Below are 19729 nucleotides of genomic sequence, written 5' to 3' on the forward strand. Positions count from 1 at the left end.
ATACTTGGGGATTAGATTAAGATCTCAGCGTACAAACAGCACCAACACCGAACTCTTCCCTTTCAGCCTGAACTCCAGCTCATACTGCATCCTGCAAGGCAGCTCCTACCCTAAGGGAGAAGTGCTCAGTGCTGTCGTGTTTCCCATCTCTGCAAGCTGTGGAGTATGAACAAGACCTGGAAGACATGTGTATGCATTCTGGAAACAAAGGTTTCCGCATATACACATATTCCCATGCTTAGTTAAGGTCCAAAGCTTAATTAAGGTCAAACCTTAAAAGTCTAAACCACAGTAGTTGCTAGAGTGCTGGTGCCTTAAGACTTCGACATTGGAAGTTATCAGATACCAATCTGTTTATGTAGGAAACAGGCTATAAGGAATACTAAATACAGCATTTTAACTCCATTCAGCACTAATTCAACACTGCATTCCCATTTACAAATACATACCATTACTAGGTAGAAACATAGCACCTGTGTTTTTAAAACAGTAGCATTACCACTACTTCATCTTTGCTTCTGGACTCCTCAGGAGATTCCTCAGGTCCATGTTTGGGCAGAGGAAGTCCCAGTTTCCTCACCTGCTTATGCTCCCTGATTGAAAGGAGGGAAGTTCCTTCTTTGTTTCTCTTTGTTTTACTTTGGGGTTGGGGGGGCACATGGGCAGGAAGGGCTGGTTTGTACTGAAGGTTAAGGGCTGAAAGATCTTCAAGTCAGACGACGGCTAAAAAAGGCATGACTAATTCCTGCCCTCCTACTACAGCATTGGAAACCACCACAGTATCTTGCTGTATTAGTTCTGCTGCATTTAACATATGCCAGCAAAGCAGAAAACTCCTTGTCATTTGTCCTGTGCTGACACCCAGACTCACAAAGCACTGCTGGTACCCTGCCTGTTGAATGTAATAAGACAACACAAAGCAGTTGCCCCTGAACTGCCCTATAATGTCTTGTCCGCGCTTCTGCATTTACGTGAAGACAGAAAATATTACCTTCCTGAAAATACCAAGGTTCAACGCCAGTGCAAAATTTCCTGCCATTTTGAGCATCTATGATAGCAACATCTACACATTGCTAAGCTTCAAGGGTAAGAGTTGCCTTTTCCTATACATTTTAAATGCATTTCTTTCATTGCAGGACAAAGATGATGATCTTGTTAACTTGTACAGCCAAGTGCTAGCACTTTGCATGCAGCAGACAGTTTACTCTTCAGGTCCTCATTATAATAGCAACAACACTGTCAGCTAGTCTCCATCCATACCCTACGAGCTAGACTCCGGCTCCAGCCCCTCAAGACCAGCCAGCATCCCAGTCCCACCGCTTCCCAAACACGAGAGCTGCCTCGCGACAGCGCTGCCCGTTGCCTGAAGGCGATGCCCGTGCCGGCGGGACTGCAGAGCATGCAGCTGCATGGCCAGGGGAAGGAATACGCCGAACCATCAAGAAAGGAGCAGCGGTCTCTCCGGGACCCCTGGCGTGAACTGCACCAGGCAGCTCCAGCTGGCAGCACCACACTAAAGGCTGCTCGAGACCGGGACTCTGCCCGCTGACTCCAGCGGCAGTTAACCTGCGCTCCGACGGCAACCTACACGCAGACGACGCAGTACAGGAAGGGGCAAACCCCGGTCGGTTCTCCTGACCAAAATCTGAAAGGTAGGGGATCAATTACATAGCAGAACCACGTTTTACATCAATAACATTTTACTACGTATTTTATTACATCAATGGCTTGAAAAAATTTTATTTGATGTCAGCAAACATTGGAAATCATAGAAAAATGAATTATGTAGAATTTCACGAAGGAATTTACCCCACTATAATTCCTCATACAGTAAAATAATTCAAAACCAAATGTTACTTTTCAGTGGCTAAGCAATTTTATAATGCTATGAACATTCATCACAGGAAGTGTGCTGAATTATAGAAAACAGGCAAAAAAGACATTTAAAATATTACTTACAACAGCATTATTACAACATACTTTCTTTAAAATCCCAACGAGTATTTTATCACTTCAAAAGCTATACAGCATTTCCATTATATTTGCAAACTTAACCTTATACATCTTTTAAAATCTTGAAAAAACTTCTTTTAAGCAATCTATAAGCAGTTAACAAAATTGATAAAATCTACATAATGGAATACTATACACTCCAGTATAAATTTTATTTTAGGAGAATATGAATGTAAACACTCATTATTATACAACATGCATAGACTATACTGACCTTCCATCTTCTGAACTGTAACTTTCACTGCAATTGTGCTTTACTATCAACAGGAAAAGCTGCATTTATCCAGGGAGTGGCAGAAAGTATTTGCTTTAGGGGCATTGCACAAGATCACTAGATTTTGACTTGCTGAAGACAAGCTGGAGCTAATAAAAATCATTTTTCTTTTTTTTTTTTTTGTAAAGAGTAAATACCAGGCCACTCATCGCTGAATGGGCTATGCATAATTTTACACAGATTTCAAAAAACGTGTTATCAGAAAAATCTCCTACGATATTTTTGCGCTTCATTGACTTGGAGATTTATGGTCACAAATCCAGTGATCAAGTTAGTGTAATGCACTGTTTGGCTCGTATTTGGTGTGCAAGAATACCAACAGCATGTTAGCGATTTAGAGAATAAAAACTGAAATTTAAAGTGACAATGAGCATATTTTAATACATAACGTTTCAGATGTACTTGTACAGGAAAGAAAAATGTTTGTCAGGACATTGCTTTAAGAGAACAAGAGTTTCACTCTTATATTAACTATTAAAAAAGTGTTCTAGTGGATATTTATGGGGTCTTCCTGGTTGCAAACTTGTAAAAATATATTAAGAATTCATTATCCCCATTGGTATTAAATATATCAAGACACAACCATTGTGGTTGTACTACCAGTTATGGCTACTATGGTCTTAAGCATCTGATTGTACATTGTTGCTATATTGTTAAGCACAACTGAGGCATGTATTTTTTTTTTCCCTTGGTTATAAGATTATATTACAAAAATTGATCACTGTTTCAAACCAGTTAAACACGAATATTCAAGTAACAAGGTTGTTTTAATGGATAAGCGAAAAAAGAAGTTACCTAGCACTTTACACAACTACATAAAAATTAAATAGAACAAATGAAATTTGTTTATGCATATGCAATACACTTTTATATCTTTAAGATTTCTAAAACTAAAACTTAAACTATCATTTTCTTTAACGATACCATATTTTGCACAATAACTTATACTTAGGAGAAATAATTTCCCATTTTCCACAAAATATATATAATTATGACATTCACATTGATAGTTTAAGAAACAAAATTTAAGTGACTATTCTATCTTATGCAGTTATCTTTGTGGACCCTTCTAATCAGAATGCAACCAGTTGATGTATCTAATGCTTGACCCATTTAAAAAAGAAAATGAGGGTCTTCACCTAAACAAGACCAAACCATTTAAACTTTCAAAAGCTAAAATTATTTTATCGCATTTAAAAACATAGTTAAAGAGAATGTAAAAAACTAAACGTTTAAAATACAGTGCTATTATATTGTATGTATCAACTACAATAAGATAGCAGTCAACTGAAAAGTAATTAAACAACTTTTTTCTTCCTAGTATCATGAATTATACATGTTTCCCCCTACCCCTTGGGGATGAAGCCAAAACACAACTTTTCTGATCATCAGATGGACAGATTTGAGGGCAAAAACTGATGAAAAGTCTTCACAGGTAACTCAACTCGCCAGCAGAAGCCTCTCCTGATGAGTCTCACCAGCTGGGACGCAAGCTCACACAGCGTGCTCACACTGGCGAGGACCTGTCGCCGTGCATTGGAACCAGGAGGAGGTTAATACTAGAGTATTTCTAATGAGCGGCATTGCTTTACAGCAGAACTGTCAGCTGAATTCACAGTGCTATTTGCCCGTCTTTAATCCTAATTCACACTGGCTAACAACTAGTGTCCTTTCCCACAAGAGACTCCCAACTCCAACTGGCACAGGACAGAAGGAACGCCTGCAGGGCCACCATCAGAGCTGCCAGTTCACGTCAACAGCTGTAGAGGCGCTGCCACAAACTTGGGATTACAGGTTTCCAGTACAGAGGACAGGGACTAGATCCCTTCCCTCCTCCTATCACCTCAAAGGATCTCTCTGGAGCTACCAGAATGAAACTGCTCAGAAACAGCTGCAAAGTGGCTGAAACAGACTCTTTTTGGGCTCCACACCCTAGCTTGTCCTAAGATAGGCCTATCTGCTCCTTCGCCTGTGTTGTTGCTCGATTTCTGATGTTGAATTACTTTCCTCACGCAAGGCCCAAGGAGAAGACCACCTCAGCAGTACACGAGGCTACCTCCCCTGCCTTTCCTTGGGTTGTGTCTACACTGCAGGAGGTGCAGTCACAGCCGGCTGTCAGCCAGCTGGCATTAGCCTACCTCGTTTAGGTACAGAGAGCAGAGCCGTCACAGCACACAACATGGCACAGCTCAGCAGCTCAAACATCAGCACCAAGTTCAGGGCTAGACTCCGAGCTGCAGCACCTCCGCTGCAGGCCAGGGTATGGACTAGCTCATTTCAGGTTGTGTTAAGAGAGGCTGGTGCCATACATTGCTGTGTGCCATCTTGGCTTGAACCCTCTGTAGAGGAAGAGAGGGAAAGGTCCTTTTTTCCACATGCAAAGACACCTGGTGGTTTCTTCCAACACCATTAAATTAACCATTTTTAAATGCTTTGTGACTAGTGTTATTTTGCAGCTTTCCAATGGACAAGAAGTAATACTACTGTTTCTAGCTTCTCTGAGCACTGTCTGCTTGGCAGTCAGCAACTTGTTCAAGGTGCAAAGTCCTCATACGGGACTTTCAAGAACAGCTCCAGTTCAAGCCAGCTAGATAGGCCACAGCACAGGTCGTCCAAGCAGAGGGCTGGGGATTTGAAAGCTGCATGCACCAAATATTTGGAAAAGCACCTCTTAGATTTTTAAATTGCATATTTTGGTTCAGAACATGAAAGCAATGTGTGCTTCAGAAGGGTTAAAATGGCCAATGAAATTAACCCAGATCTTCTCCATTAAAATTCTGAGAGACCAAAAACTACCTGAAGGTTGAATTTGGTGCTCCAACCCTCATCCAGACTTTCAGTGGGAGAAGTAGTTTGATGTCTTTGGCAAACAGCACTCTGAGGAGGAATTAGACACTGGGACAGAAAGTGACCTATGGTAGCCAAATGTAAAAAGGCACATATTCCAAAAGGAGAGGCACCAGAGAAAGTTGTTTTGACTTAATCCCACAGAGGATCAGGAAAAAGAAAGTTGTGTAGCACTCATTTAACAAGTTACAATGCAAATGCTGAATGCCAGGGGTTAAATAGCGTATCAAACTGTTTCAGGTTACGTATTCCCTTTTGCACTAAATAAAAGCCATTAAAATATACAGGAATAAAATGCTCAATTAGGGAGCTTTCTATGAAGCAAAAACACACAAATACAGTGGAAAGAATTGCACAAACCAGAAGTGTAATGAGTTACGTTTACAACCTTGGACTGACCAAACCTTAGAAATAACATTTCCTATCACTTTGCATTATTCAAGATTGCTTGTTAGCATGCCCTGTCATTTCAGAACAAATCTGACACCACTGGCATGTGCACAGGCCTCTCCTTTATAGAAAGCTCGCTAATAATAGTGTCATCATAAGAATACACAGGAAGCGGAGACCACAAGGCCATGCAGCAATATGTACTTATACCCTACGGACCAAGTATTATAAGAACTCCTAATGTGTAGAGTTACTGTGGGGCTGCTAAGGAGCTCCTTGTTTTGCAGGTTGGTCAAAATTTACAGACAGGTGTTACTGGTTCTAGAAATCCCCATGCTTAAGCAGGACGCTGATGAAATGGAGAGCTGAGCTACCGGGGTGCTTTTGAAAGAAAGTGGAGGCAGTATGGAGGAATGAGGGGAGATTAAGGCAGATGTAGCACAGGACTGGAAGCGTTTGCCTTTTTTTGGTAATAGCTGCTTGTCCACAGATATGATGCAGATGGCTGTCTGAGGTTTGCTAATACCTGATATCCTGGATAACACAGTAGTCAACACAAATTGTTCTAGGCTACAGCACCTTCTCACGAAGCAGATGCATATCTGACATCAAGAACAGAAGTAGCCTGGAGGGAAGGGGGAGGGGGGAGAAAAAGGAGACGTTTAGTTTAAAAATGAATACACATAGGCTTTCTTGCATCTCCAAACTTCACCCCAGATCCATGGTACTGAAAGCAACAAAACGGACAACCCTGGCACATGAGAAGAATTACAGCAGCTTCCCCTATTCTGAGCCACACTACGATTTGTTTGGAGTGTAAACATACAAGAATTAAGACTGGAGTTGAGGCTGCTTTATAATCAACAGTCTCACCTCTCCTCTTAAAAAAAACAAACAACAAAACAAAACAAAAAAAACAACACAAAAGACACCAACTGTGGTCACTTGCTATGAAAACACACTGAAGGGGAAAGCCCAGAGCAGACAGAGGGCTGACAAAGCTTTTACTAGGCTGGCAGCCAGACAGACAAGGCATGCCAGGGGAGAAAGCACCCAAGGGACTTCAGTGTTAGGTCAACAAAGTCTTCTCCTGGCTACTGCTGACTGACTGAGTCCACCCGACTTGACCAGCCGCTTGTGCAAGTGCTCTCAAGAGCAGGCACCAGCCACACGGTACTGCGCAGCTCAGGAGGGACCAGGAACCCCCCTCCTAGCCCATGTAGATCACTTATGCGATAATCCCAATGACATTTCACTTTGCCCCCAGAACTGCTCAGACAGGCACCCAGTCCGCACTGTGCTTATGCTACCTGCAAAGGCAGGAGCACCACATTTACAGCCAGCCTGAGAGGCAATGTCTGATGTGCTCAGAGAACATGGTGGCCATTAGACGTCCAGTGTGCAACACCCCTGTGTTCCTTCCTTGAGCATTTTTATAAAAAGCTGCAGGCTTGGTAGTTAAAATCCCCTCCATGCTGCCAGCACCTTCCTCCTCCCAGCTGTGACACATCAGTTCCTACCATCCAGAGTAGGCTTCATCGAGAACTACAAGCCACATGGTGCTAGGGTAAGGCATACATGGTATGTCACAGCTGGCAGCTCACTGCCACCCTGCCTGGCTCCTGCCTGTGTCAGACTGGTGCAGGCAGGCTCTGCTCTCATCCCTTACTGTACTGCAGGGCACACTGAACTGCCCGACTCTCACAATAGCTGCCTTTTCTCTCGCCTTTGCAACTATTCCCACCAGCCTATTGTTTTGGTCCCCTTTTCACAACTCAGCACTTGCTCGGCTCCAGCCTGGGCACTTTATATCACTGTTTTGGGGATTACAACTGCTGCTCCACCAGTCGTTTCACCAGACATTGCTGTCATGCCTCCAGTCTCCCTCTTCCTCCTCTGCTAACTTGTCTGGGATCCTCATTGCTCCAGTATCCACACACTTGGCCACATCTGCACACTCCGGTTCCTGATGCAACAATTTTCTTCCTATCTCAAGTGAGACTCCCCTTTTTTGACTGTAACTTTCAGGAGCAAGGAAGAATCTCAGAGGGCTCAGAGAAGAAAAACTCTGCACTGCCAACAGATACAACTCTACTGGTCACAGGAAAAGGCAGTGACACAAGCCACCTGTCTTCCAAATGGGTGGCTACATACTAGTACCATTGCTTCTTTGCTCCACCTCTCAATTCTGGAAGAATGGGGCAACTTCACTCACACCCTTCTGAGAAGGCAAGTTTTTTGAGTTTGGTTTTGTTCATCTGTCATGCCTTTGGACCTAGTCCCCAGATATAAGCATCTTTGAATAACACATTGTTAGGATTTGTGCAGCAATGAAGTTCTGCTCTCTGAATGTCTGAATGGCAATGTACAAGTGAGCCAACCATAATCAGGGCAACAAGAATATACAGTACACTGAAAAGTCTTTAGTCCATGTGAGACCAAAATTCACCTTACACTGTTGACTGTGCTTGCATTTAGAAGACATAGCTTTTGTGCCAAGCTGTCTTACAAAATTAGGCCAAAGGGAGTCCTAGATCAGACATTTTTAACATGCAAACCTCTAGTTGGGTCTTCTTTTGCAAGACTGTGTTAATATTACATTTTTAAATATGAAAGGTTGTTACAAACACTCTACAGTCTCTTAGTTAACTTTAAACACAGATTGTCATTGGAGAAGTGTTAACTCCGTGAAGCTCCATCAAGGAGAGGCTGTTTCTAGAATTTCTGTCTTCACAGAAACTGCTGTAAAATCAAGGAAACTTTGCCTCTAGGTAACTCCAGAGTGAACAGTTTCACACACTCTCCTTGTTTATAGCTTGCTTTCCTTCCCCAGAGTGAAACCACTCCATTGTCAAAAATGAAAGAGCAAGCTTTGCCTCAGAAGACTGTACGGTCCCACAAAGCCAAACCTAGAACAGCTTGGAGAACTGAGTGCAGGGAAAACATCCAAGTGAGAAAAAGATGTATGGGGTTTCAGCAGCAAGAGGCATTAAAATGTCCATGTGTTGATGAGATATAGATCCTGTCAGAGGGCTGCAAATTAACTGTTCTCTTTCCACTTTCATATATGTCTGGAATTCCCAATTCCAAAAATCAGTACTGGAACCTGTATATCCAGAGGAAGTGAAATATGCTCAGATTGAAGATTGTCAAAAATGGCTTTTTCAAAGAGTACATATATATATATATATATATATATACACACACATATACACACACACACACATCTATCTGAACTGAGCTCAGATTGGGAATTTTATGTGACTTTTAAATTGGATTTACCTCATCTTCCTCTTCGGACATTTTAGTGGAATTATCAGGGGATTTTACAGGCTTCTGGCTATTGGTTCCATTTGTCTCCTCTTTGCCGTGCTCTGCCTCCCACTCCTGTAGAACTTCATCTATGTTGAAGCGACGCCGATAATTTACAAAAAAGTTTTTCACTTGCACCACAGATTTGTTTCCAATCACATCAGAGATTGCCTGAAAGTCTCGGCCGTATTTCCTGATTGCTAAAAGCAACAAAAAGAAAAACAAAAACAATGTGTTATTTCCACAAAGACCACAAATCAGGCTCAAGTCACAGCATAAGGATCCAAAGCTGAACTTCTGTCAAAGTTGCAAGCTTTTCTCAGATTAATCCAGAAAAAAAAAAAGTCTACATTGGGCAAGATACACAGTTAAGACTAGCCCGGGAGAAGAGAATAAAATAGAGATGTAGTAAAGATGGGCAGAGCCAAATCTAGAAAACCTGTGTAAATCTGCCTGTACTACTTGAGAAGTTATGCAGACAAAGAGCATAGCAGTGACTCCAGTAGAGTTTCACTTTCTGAAAGCTTGCACGAGCAGAGAATATTTGCAAACATTCATATGGTGCAATTTATACTGCCTAGGGAGGGGAAGGGAGGATATTGTTTCCCTGTTCAATTCCATTCTTTGGGCATTAGTAGACAGCGATGTCAAAATCCTTCATCAGCCACTGAAGGGAAACACAGCTTTGAAATGCAGCAGAGTTTTGATTATCACCAACTGAAGTACAAATAGACTTGTAGTGCCATACCTTGCACAGCAAGAAGCTGCTCATCCGTGGTCCAACGTGCATTAAATTTCTGAACGACCTAGACATCAGAAAAAATCAGGTAACTTCATTTACATAAGCAACAACTTTCACTTGTATCTGAGCTCATAAAAACCTCACAAAAACACAACAAGGAATTAACTGCTATTCAAACTGCATCATTGCTTTTAGTAGCAACAATGTTTTCAACAAAGAACCGCGTATGGCATCCATTCAGTTAACTGTGACATACACTGCGCCTGTAAGTCATGGTAATACAAAAAGATAGGGAATGGTCTGAGCAGATAACCAAGAGCCACGCTCTTCCAAAGCACCTACTTGTTTTTATCACAGACACCCTCTGTAATCTTGGTCAAATTACTTCCAGCGTGAGGTACCAGAGTTGGAAGGAAAACAGCAAAAGCACCAAGTGCCAAGAGAAAGATGGGCCATTAACATCCTCTCCTACATTTCTCAGTATTTAGAGCAAAGCAACTATCTCTCACAAGGGCATACGGATACAACACTGACAAAACGTGGTATACCTGGGATAACTGTGCTGCTGTTAGAAATCACTTTCACATGTTAAACATTGCTCTTACTTTCTTCTCATCTCCCATTTCTTTCCATTACACAACAACAGTGAATATGGTAAAGGTCTTGATTCACACTGACAACTAATAGGGCATTGGTCCTAGTTTACTGGCAACGCAAATAGCCCTGGTACATAAACACAAATTAACATTTATCTCCACAATAAACACAGGTCAGAAAATGATCCTACCTCTGGAAGTCTGTATTGTTCTATACCACCTTCAAGTTTTTCTTTGAGTGCGCTGTTTGTCTGTTTGATATTCTGAATCTGAAAAGAAAGTTTCATCCCTTTAACAAGGATTAAAAAACCAAACCAAAACAAACAAAAAACCCCACCAAACAAACAAAAAACAAAACCACTTTGGACAAGCCTTCTTCCAGCAGCCCCAGCAGGAACCCCACAAGCTCAGCATTCCAGTTTTTCCTCACAACCTCCCTTTTCCAAAAAGAAAGTTTGTTATATTGGAATAAAGTAATGCAGGAGCAGCTGGCACATCAGGAGATCCCATTTAATTTATTCTATCCTGCCTGCAAGTTATTTGGAGCAAGAACTGCCCCAACTTCCAGGTCTGTATAAAGCCCAGCATAAGAAGAAATGCCCTGTTCACAACAAGTAATGAATCAAAGACTGCTAGAGAGCTCCACTTCTCCAAGAATACCAAGAAAAAGGCTTCAGACCAAAATACCAATTCTATTAAGTTTAATAAAGACCTTGAGTCAGATCTCTGCTTTAAAAACAGTGAAAATGTTTAGAACTAGGAAACAGACTCATGTAGCAAACCTGTCTTTACTAACAGATACTTGAAAAACACTTGTTTAAGCGGCAGATCCCTCAGGGAAGCAAAAGGTACATAGGAAAGTTTGTATGAGGTATTCTCTCTAAGAGTGAATAAAACAAATGTATCTGCCTGTTCCAAAAGTACCATATGAAAAGGCAAAGGAAACTGACTGCTGCAGATGGAGATCAGATACTGCTGAAACCAATGTCATCTGAGGGAAGTTCAGAGTTAAAACATAAGGAACTCCAAAGTGCAAGAAACACTAAAGTGCCAACAAATGTTCCTTCAAGTCAGTGCTATGGACTTTTCCTTGCTTCACTTTAGGTATAAAGTAGTCTTGCCCGTAGAACTAAAACATAAGAGACATAAAACACAGGGCTGCATTAGTTTATAGCACAAGGCTAGCAGCTTGTCAATTAAGCCACATAACGATGTGCATCATCACTGCCAAGCTACAAATTCCTGTGAACTTTGCAGACTGTGACAGGCACTACCACCAAAAATACTAGTTATTCTTGAACTATCCCACCCATACCTGTCGTTTGATTGAGACTAATTCCATGTCCAGTTGTCTGAGTACAGTGGTAGCAGCTGTCGCGTTGGCAGAAACAGCCTCCACATCTTCTTGGGAAAGGAACATTCCTTTGGGAGGTTTCCTCTTCGCTCTGTTCTTGGCCTGCGTACTGTGCTTCTCCTTCTTCACCTGAGGAACGGTTTCAGCAGGCGGCATCTGGCAAACAGCAGTCATTTTTACAAAACTAGATGATTTTTAACAGACCCTTCCAACTCAAACCATTCTGTGCTTCTATGACTTTTAGCCATTGTCAAAGGTTAGAGAATGAAAAAGCTGGCCTGAAGACAGGAAGACATTTTTTGCTTTAAGCGGCACATCATACAAACAGTCTTACACAAATCTTTCTTCTAGGCAGCTTTCAATGTTTATAGAGATACTGGTTGTCTTCTCTGCCCATTCTCATTTTGGGAGACAGATGTCCAATCTTCCAGCAGTTAAAAATTCTGGTTATTTTCAAACACTCTGAAACCTCTGTCCTTGCTTTTATCTCCAGGTCTGAACACACCAGTTTAACTGAACACCAGAAGGAAACAAAGTGGAGTTTGGAGACAGGGAAAGAACGCAACTAGAAGAGTTTACAGACACTTGTTTTTCTACATACGAGACAGGAGAAGGAATAAACCAAATTTATTTAAAGGCTAAGGATAAAGGAGCAAGGTGACTACAAAGTCATTCTTAATCATTACGTGGTTTCTTGGAAGCCAAGTTTTTTTGCATAGCACTGATATATCAACTGTTCCATTAAACTGATGCAGTAAAATTTAAGTCTCTTTTGGAAAAGGGAGTATTTCACACACCACTAGTTACTTTTACACCTTCTGCCTAAAGCAAAGAATTAGGCAAACACCTCTAACAGGTAGATTAGCTAGGACACTATACTACAGATACTTCAAGCGCACATCTGATTCTCCAATACCGAAACCATTTCTTCCAGAAGTTATTTTCAACAAGCAACTCATACCCAAGATTTATTACCCAGTGGCTGGAGCCTAGCCAAGAACACAGAACAGAAGGGTGGCAAGGAGAGAAAAAGCAGAGAGAGGAAGCCACACATCTGAAATCCTCAACTTGATCACTGCCAGCTTTAAACACATTGGCTTCACTTAGCTCTATTGTTTCCCTCCTAATTTGCAGCTACATGTAGTTTCTACACAGTTTGCAGCATTTGCTCATTAATAAGCATTAAAACGCTCACATTCAAACCCACACAAGGCTGAGCACAAAGCCCCATGTAAGCATGAGGCTCTGCCTCCCGAAGACTGGAAGACCCCAGCACAGCTTGCCAGCAGATAAAAGCTTGCACCCTCTTCACGGGCTCAATGGCCAGAGCCACATAGGAGCAATAATATGGACAATTGCCTGTTTTCAATGACTCCATGAGAGGCGATGCCCAAGGCAAGCCCAGGAGCAAGAGATAACTATTGCTGTTGCAGGATGGATACCCTATTTCTTTTTGCAGAAGGGAGCGGTGAGCAGGAGAAACCAGCCTGGTTTAGCTATGAATAAGTGAGGTAAGCTCTGCACTCCGCTTCAGAAACAAGCGTTTTGATAACTGAGCCGGGTAAATTATTCAACATGGATATTTCAGATTTATTCATATTTCATCTACATAGAAAATTTCACAGGATCATGCAGTAATGCCTCACAACAGGTTCAGGCTGTAGGTTGACCAACATACAATGCCTGCAGTGCAAATATCCCAGAAACCTCAACATTAAGGAAAAATGAAAGTAGTTTCAAATGATTGTTTTATACAGTTCAAAGAATGTGAAGCTCTTGTGTTGCGGACAAGAAGCCAGAGCTCCAGCAAAACAGTTTTTGACAGCTCCAAATGCCTCTAGGCCCTGGTGATATTGTGCTGGCTCTGAAAATTTGAACATCTACCCTATCTTGGAAACTCTTGCTTTCCTGGCCACACACATCTCTGTAGAATTAAATCAATTCATGAAAACCAGAGAGAATTAAGATGCAGGAATTTAGCAGAGCTCCTCTCTTTATTTAGATATTGCCACTGCTATCCAGTGCACTTCACTCTTACAAACCTCTTAATACAAACAAGGTTCCCTCCCTCAGATTTCACTGTGTAAAAGGAAAAGACCAAGCTATCTCAAGCCATGTAAAAGCAGAGGATGAAATGGGAGACATCTCAGGGAACAGGGAAGATGTGAAGAAAGCAGCTCTAGTTCATGACCTCAGTATTATGGAGTCACTATCTAAAGAAACCTGAACAGTTGCACTAACACTGAAAGTAGAGAAGGGAAAAAAAGAAAAAAACCACGAAAAAAAAGAAGAAAGATTCCCCCTTAAATGATCCCCAAAAGAGGAAACGTAAGAGATTTCAGATACTCTGAGAAATCCCAGTATTACTTGGCAAGTCATGCGGTAACTGACATCTCTCAGAGCTGGAAAAACCATCTCTGCAGGGTTGCAACAGGGAGGTTCTTTACGGTAAGAGTCCTGGGCTAGTGGTACATCACCACCTCTGCACATCTGACCACTTCGTTAAAAGAAACATAATGATCAAGAAAGAACATATCCCCCTCCTGGATACCTGCTCTCTCTCAAGGCATTTTCAGTCAGCCCCAGGCTCAGGTACTGCAAAATCAAATCAAATTAAGTCTGAACAGGCTATGCAGGTTGTCAGCTTCATTCTTCCCACCAGTACAATTCCTGTCCAGAAAAGCCCCCACAAGGCTTCCCACTATTGCATACACAGCCAGACTGCACATGCTCCATGAGTTCTGGTGATCTCTTTCAGATTGGTTAGAGTGCCATGGCCTGTATTAGTGTGACAGGGACAGCAGACAGCCTCTTCCCATACAAGATTTTCTACAAAAATGTCTTGATGGTAGCTGTCAGCCATCTGCTCTGGTTTGGCCTTAAAACAGAGGCAGCCAAGTTGGCGAAGAACTACCCTTCCCTCTTCTGCAGCAAGTTCAGAGCATGCCAGCATTGTTAGGGAAGGAAGCAATAATGAAGGGGACTGAAGGGAGCTCTCTTACAGATGCAAGCTTTCAAAGAGCTTATGAAGAAATCTAAACTTGAAGATTTATTAAAATAATGGGAAATGAGATGATAGTATGAATTATTTACGAGACACACTGGAGACCTGCAGTATGCAGCTGCAACTTAGCCAAGTGAGAACCCTTCCAGTTTGGGTGTTGCTGAGGCTTTTGAGAACTCAAGCTTCTTGTAAGGCTTCACATCCACTCTGCTCCTAGGAAGTCATCAGGGATGATGGTTCCTTCAGCAGAAGCAACAGCTAGGCTTTGCTGGGAAGTCTAGAGAGCACCTTGGCATGGGTGAAGAACAGACTAAAATGCTGTGATTTTTCAGTTATTTCCATTCAAAATAATTTACTAGAGGAATTAATCTCACTGACAGCAACTGACAGAACAGCTGCTCTAGGACTTTGTTTTTGCCTGTGTGCAATAATGTTTTTAAATATTTCTAGTGGTTTTTTCCTACCTATACCCTTTTAAAAAAATAATTCAAAAAAAATTGAAAGAGAGGGACTGTGGGAGAGAAATCAGGCTACAAGAAATCAGGAAAGGGAGCTACTTCAAGGTGAGAAGGCCTTAGGGTAAACATCTTCCTGTAGCACCCACTCACACATACAACCCACACTGCTGCTGAATGGCAAGGCTTTTTTTATTTAGTAACAGATAACCAGCAGGTTATACACATGAAAATAAAGTATACACTTTCCTGTTAAGCATCACAGACTAGGTTTTCAAAACTGTCCATTATATTTGTGTGGCTATTTTAATCCAGAACTCTATGCCCACTTAAAGTGAAGTATTTGAAGTGAGGTGCAAGTACTATGTTTTAAGTAGATAAAATATTCCACACATAACAGGTTAAGGGCCCTCTGCCAGACAAAATGAACTGGCCACACAGAAGCTTTCTCCTTTACTGTTCACCACTATAGTTGCAATCCTGGTGTCACTGAAATTCTCAGAACTATTGTTGAGGATTTCAGTACAACAGGAATTTACCTTAGAGTCCAAGGTGTAAATAAACACACTCTTGCTAATCTACCTAGAACAGACTAAAGGACATATTTCCCCTCCACCAAGCCATCTCAGTGGGGACATAAGTGCTTCTACTCCATCTCCATGCAGTTAGGTTGACTTAAACCATCACTGAAGGTGGTTCAAGCTAACACAGCCAAAGATAATCAAAAAGACTAAAACATTCACACAGTACATTCTCATGGGATGGTAAAGTCTTAAATTTTCCCAGCTACATGCATAATAACTTATTTGTCTATACTTGTCTTGATCTAAGAATAATTCTGAAGACAATTCTTCTTTTCTTGTATGACAACTATACAAAGGACAAATAAAGAAAATTAGATACTGTCAGCTTCTACATGAAGTAGCTAGTAAGTAAACACTTTCATTTGTACAGTAGTAAGAAAAGAATTATACCTCCTTTTTGCTCTCCTTGTTTTGTTCAACTTCAATATCAATAGGGTTATTTCCATTTGCTTCCTCCATTTCATCCTCACTGGAAGACAAAAGCAAGCAGTACTGTATTAGTTTGTGAGGCTCTCTTTCTATAAATAGCATGCTAAAAGAAATGCATGGATGCAACAGCAAGTCCAACAGCTTTCCTTAGTTTTATTCCCAGGGTGGTTTTTTACAGGGTTGGGGTGGGTTTTTTTTCTTTGTTTTTGTTTTAAGTCAAGAAATTCTTAATTGTAAAGATACTAGGGACCATCTCTTGTAAAGGAAGACTTCTCAGTAGTGTACTTAGGCAAAGTAAGTCTGCTCAGGTGAAGGCAAGATATATGAAATTAATTACAAAAGGTATCTTTTAAAGAACATGGGATACTGAGCATTTTAACTTTAGGCAGACCAAGACAGAAACAAAGACTTAGAATTACAGCAAGTAGCTAGAACACGGATTTCATACAGCTTCTTAACATTTAGCAAAATAGACATGCACAAGATAAAACTCCCTCAAGAACAAGCATAAAAAAATGTTTGGGGTTTTTTGGGTTTTGGGTTGGGTTTTTTTTTTTCAGTGACAGCCTCACATTTCATTCTCCCCTGGAAAAGAAAAAGAGGTTATCAGTTACAGAATAATAACAGGCATGAAATTGTGGCCATATTGAAAGTGACCTTGGCACACCTGGCCTGTTTGGCTTCATTGGAATTTTAATCAGACATTAAATCGAATATATTTGCACCATTTAGAGTTTTTGTACTGTACACAACTAAAGTTAATTGCACTATTTGGGATGATGCCCAGAAACGGAAGAAATAAGCTGACCTAATCAAAGCTTCCTTTTTTTTTTTTAATAAGAAAAATAAATCTATTTTGTCATATCAAACTTTATAGCCTGGGACGAGGAACTTCGGCTGGTGCAGGTATGTCACAGCACCAGTGCGCAGCAGGGCTGTGCAGGGAAACCCCAGCAGAAGCTGTGCTATGCTGCTGGGGTACTGGAGCTAGCCGGGGGGTGTTCGCACAGGAGCGGGGGACAGCAGGCACGGCAGCTGCTGGCGAGCGCGGCTGCGGCACTGGTGCTCACTCACGGCTGTCTCCCTGCTGCAGCGACGTCCTGCGCAGACAGTCTAAGGAGGAACGTACAGCCGGGTGGCTTGAGCTGGCATCCATCTCCACAACAGCAGTCACCTATACAAGCCATTGCTACTCTCCCAAGCCGCCTGGCTCACAAGCCAATTCACAAGATATTTGGTTTGTGTAATCACGATTCCAGGGAATAAACTCACAAGCACCCCCTCCCAGAGCTGCATAGACAAAGCCCCTTGCATACAGCTAAGAACGGCTACTGAAAACCTGGTCCCGAATGCACCGGGAGCTATTTTAGTGACAATCTGAGAGGTTGGGGAATTTCCCTGCCTAGCCACAGAAGAGATATAGCAGTATTCGAGTGAGATACCTCAGACTGCCTCTTCTCTTAACCTCATCTCCAAAAGTGCTTCCTTGTGTTCTCACCTAGGTTCAGATTTCAGCCTTTCTGCAAAGGCCGAACTTCCACAGCCTTCGCTGTGCTTGTAGTCTGTTCTTCTATTCCAGCAAGTTCCCTAGACATGAGCTAGATCAAAACCCACCCACTCATTTCTGCAGTTTTAGACACTGATCACTATTAACTGAAGATTTTTGAAGTTTTGCCAACACCCAATGGCACAGTACAACCTCAAAATCCGGGCAACCCCAAACTCACTCAGCTTTGCTTCCACGCCCTGCGTGGCTGCACTGACAAATCCTTCGGGGATGTAGGGGTCTGACTATTTTACATAATGGAGGGGAAGAAGGGAAATCAAACATCAAGCTGACGGCCTGGTGCTTAGCTTGCTGCAGGTGTAAACCAAATCACGCATTTCCAATCCAGCTGCCTTCCTCAAAGGTTACAAAATTACAGCACATGGCAGCCCCTACAGTTCTTTCCCAATCACCAGATGCTCTGCGGTGGTGCTTTTCCCAGCAAACAGGCATAGGTACCAAAGAGGTGTACTTCCAAATTGTAGTAATTTCATTTATGAGTACAGAACAAAAATAGAGAGGTAGTATTAAAAGATCCTAAACCACATAGTATGAGACAAACACATACTCCTTATAAGAGATTTCCCCCCTCCTCAGAAATTAGTAGGAAAAAAAAAAAGCAGGATGGGCAGGAGAGAAAAAAAAAATCAAGAAATCAAGACAGCCTTTGCACAGAAGGGAAAACAACAGAATGGAAAAAGAGAGTCAGGTCAGAGAAAGCCAACCAAATACTGCACAATTTGGCTGGTAGTATTTTCCCTGGCCCTGCCTGTTAAGCAAGTATTGCTGACCTAATGGAGAGATGGGAGAGGTTGCGTGAGTCATTGGTGTAGTACAGCTCAAGCCTGGAAACACATTTCTTCCCCCTTCCCAAACGGGGCTTGCTCATACGCACTGGAGCCAGCAAACAGCTCCCTGGGAAGTGCTAGACAAGCAACTCCTTTGAGGGAAAAGCTTTTGCAGAATTTTGCCCAATTACATTAGGAGTCTTCCAAAGCCAGGCGCACCTCAAGTTTGGTCTGCAAAGACATTAACTGCATTTTAAAGCAGGCTGAGAAGGTACCTGCATCAAGCAGACAGAATTGCTGCTGTTCAGAGGCTCGGGGGTTTTTTTCCCCCCACACACCTGAGGCCACTGCATTTCTGAGGCTCTGTCAGCTCCAGAACTAGGGAAAGTCATCAAGTGACAGTTCTAACTGTATACATACTTCTAGCAATACACACAAGGCCACTGGCTGACCTACCTTCAAAGGCTTGCACAGGCATCCAGGGCGGTGAACTTGCAGGCAAAGCTGCACAAGCAGGAGTCAAGCTCATCTGCTGAAGCTCAGTGGCTAGTGACATCCCAAACACCAACCACCCAAATCCTAATGCACCCAGCACTCCTTGGGACACCTCTGCCAGAGAACTCATCCTAAGTTCCCCTGTGGTACCCTCTTCTCACGTCACTCAAAAACAGAGCCTTAATTTCATCTTTCTCAGGGAACAGAGCTTGGCCTGACAGCCTTATTGGTAACAGCTTTCTAAGTAAAAGGCACAGGAAGGGTCTGTGTGTGCATGCTGAGGGGTGCTGCACTAGAGCCTGTTCCCCATTAGGTGCACGTTCTCACTCAACTGAGCATCACATGGAGGAAATAAAGGCAGATTTCTAGCTCTTTCATGACTTCCTTTTACTGCTCTGCTTATAAGCTTTTCTGGCTCTGCTGACGACAGTGCCAATCAGCTTGTAAACAGTTTTAATTTCATTTTCGCTACCCTCAAGCAGTATCAGAGAAAAAGCTTCTAGAGTAATGGAACGGTGACCACTGCACTAGAGAGCAATCAGTGCTGAAAAAGGAAGCACACTTAATTGCTAACAGATTCCTTTGGCTTTAAGCAAAGCAAAACATGCACAGCAGGGAAGAGGGGTGGGAAAAGAAGGTGTGGTACTAGGAAACATTTTGGGGAAAATCCTACATCTAGTTTCTTACAAGCTAACAGGAATCTCTGAGATAGTCTAAAGAAATCAGTGTGCGTCAATACACAGCCTTTCTGCTTGCAAACCTACCTTTCCTCACGTTCCCTTTTTTGTTTACGAGCATGACGGTCCATCACACTAGTTTTAGTCCTTGTCTTCTTCCAGGAGTAGTAAAATTTCACCAGGCTGGCTATTGATTTGTCAGGAAGCTGTAAATTAAACATGT

General features: G+C 42.1%; 1 protein-coding gene across 2 annotated transcripts in view; it reads right to left on the bottom strand.

Annotated features, from left to right (window-relative positions):
• Positions 1-1688: 1688 nt before the first annotated feature.
• Positions 1689-19729, bottom strand: part of RCOR1 (REST corepressor 1) — an 89150-nt gene continuing 71109 nt past the window's right edge. For both annotated transcript variants that reach the window (XM_075029803.1, XM_075029804.1), the window contains 7 exons: positions 19594-19712; positions 15962-16040; positions 11490-11684; positions 10366-10443; positions 9585-9642; positions 8807-9036; positions 1689-6149 (listed from right to left, as the gene is read on the bottom strand). In XM_075029803.1, the coding sequence (XP_074885904.1) occupies positions 6108-6149; positions 8807-9036; positions 9585-9642; positions 10366-10443; positions 11490-11684; positions 15962-16040; positions 19594-19712 (801 nt within the window). In that variant the 3' untranslated portion in view covers positions 1689-6107. The remainder of the gene's footprint in view (positions 6150-8806; positions 9037-9584; positions 9643-10365; positions 10444-11489; positions 11685-15961; positions 16041-19593; positions 19713-19729) is intronic.

The sequence above is a fragment of the Buteo buteo genome, chromosome 6 (genome assembly GCF_964188355.1).
Source record: "Buteo buteo chromosome 6, bButBut1.hap1.1, whole genome shotgun sequence".
Classification (NCBI taxonomy): Eukaryota; Metazoa; Chordata; class Aves; order Accipitriformes; family Accipitridae; genus Buteo; species Buteo buteo.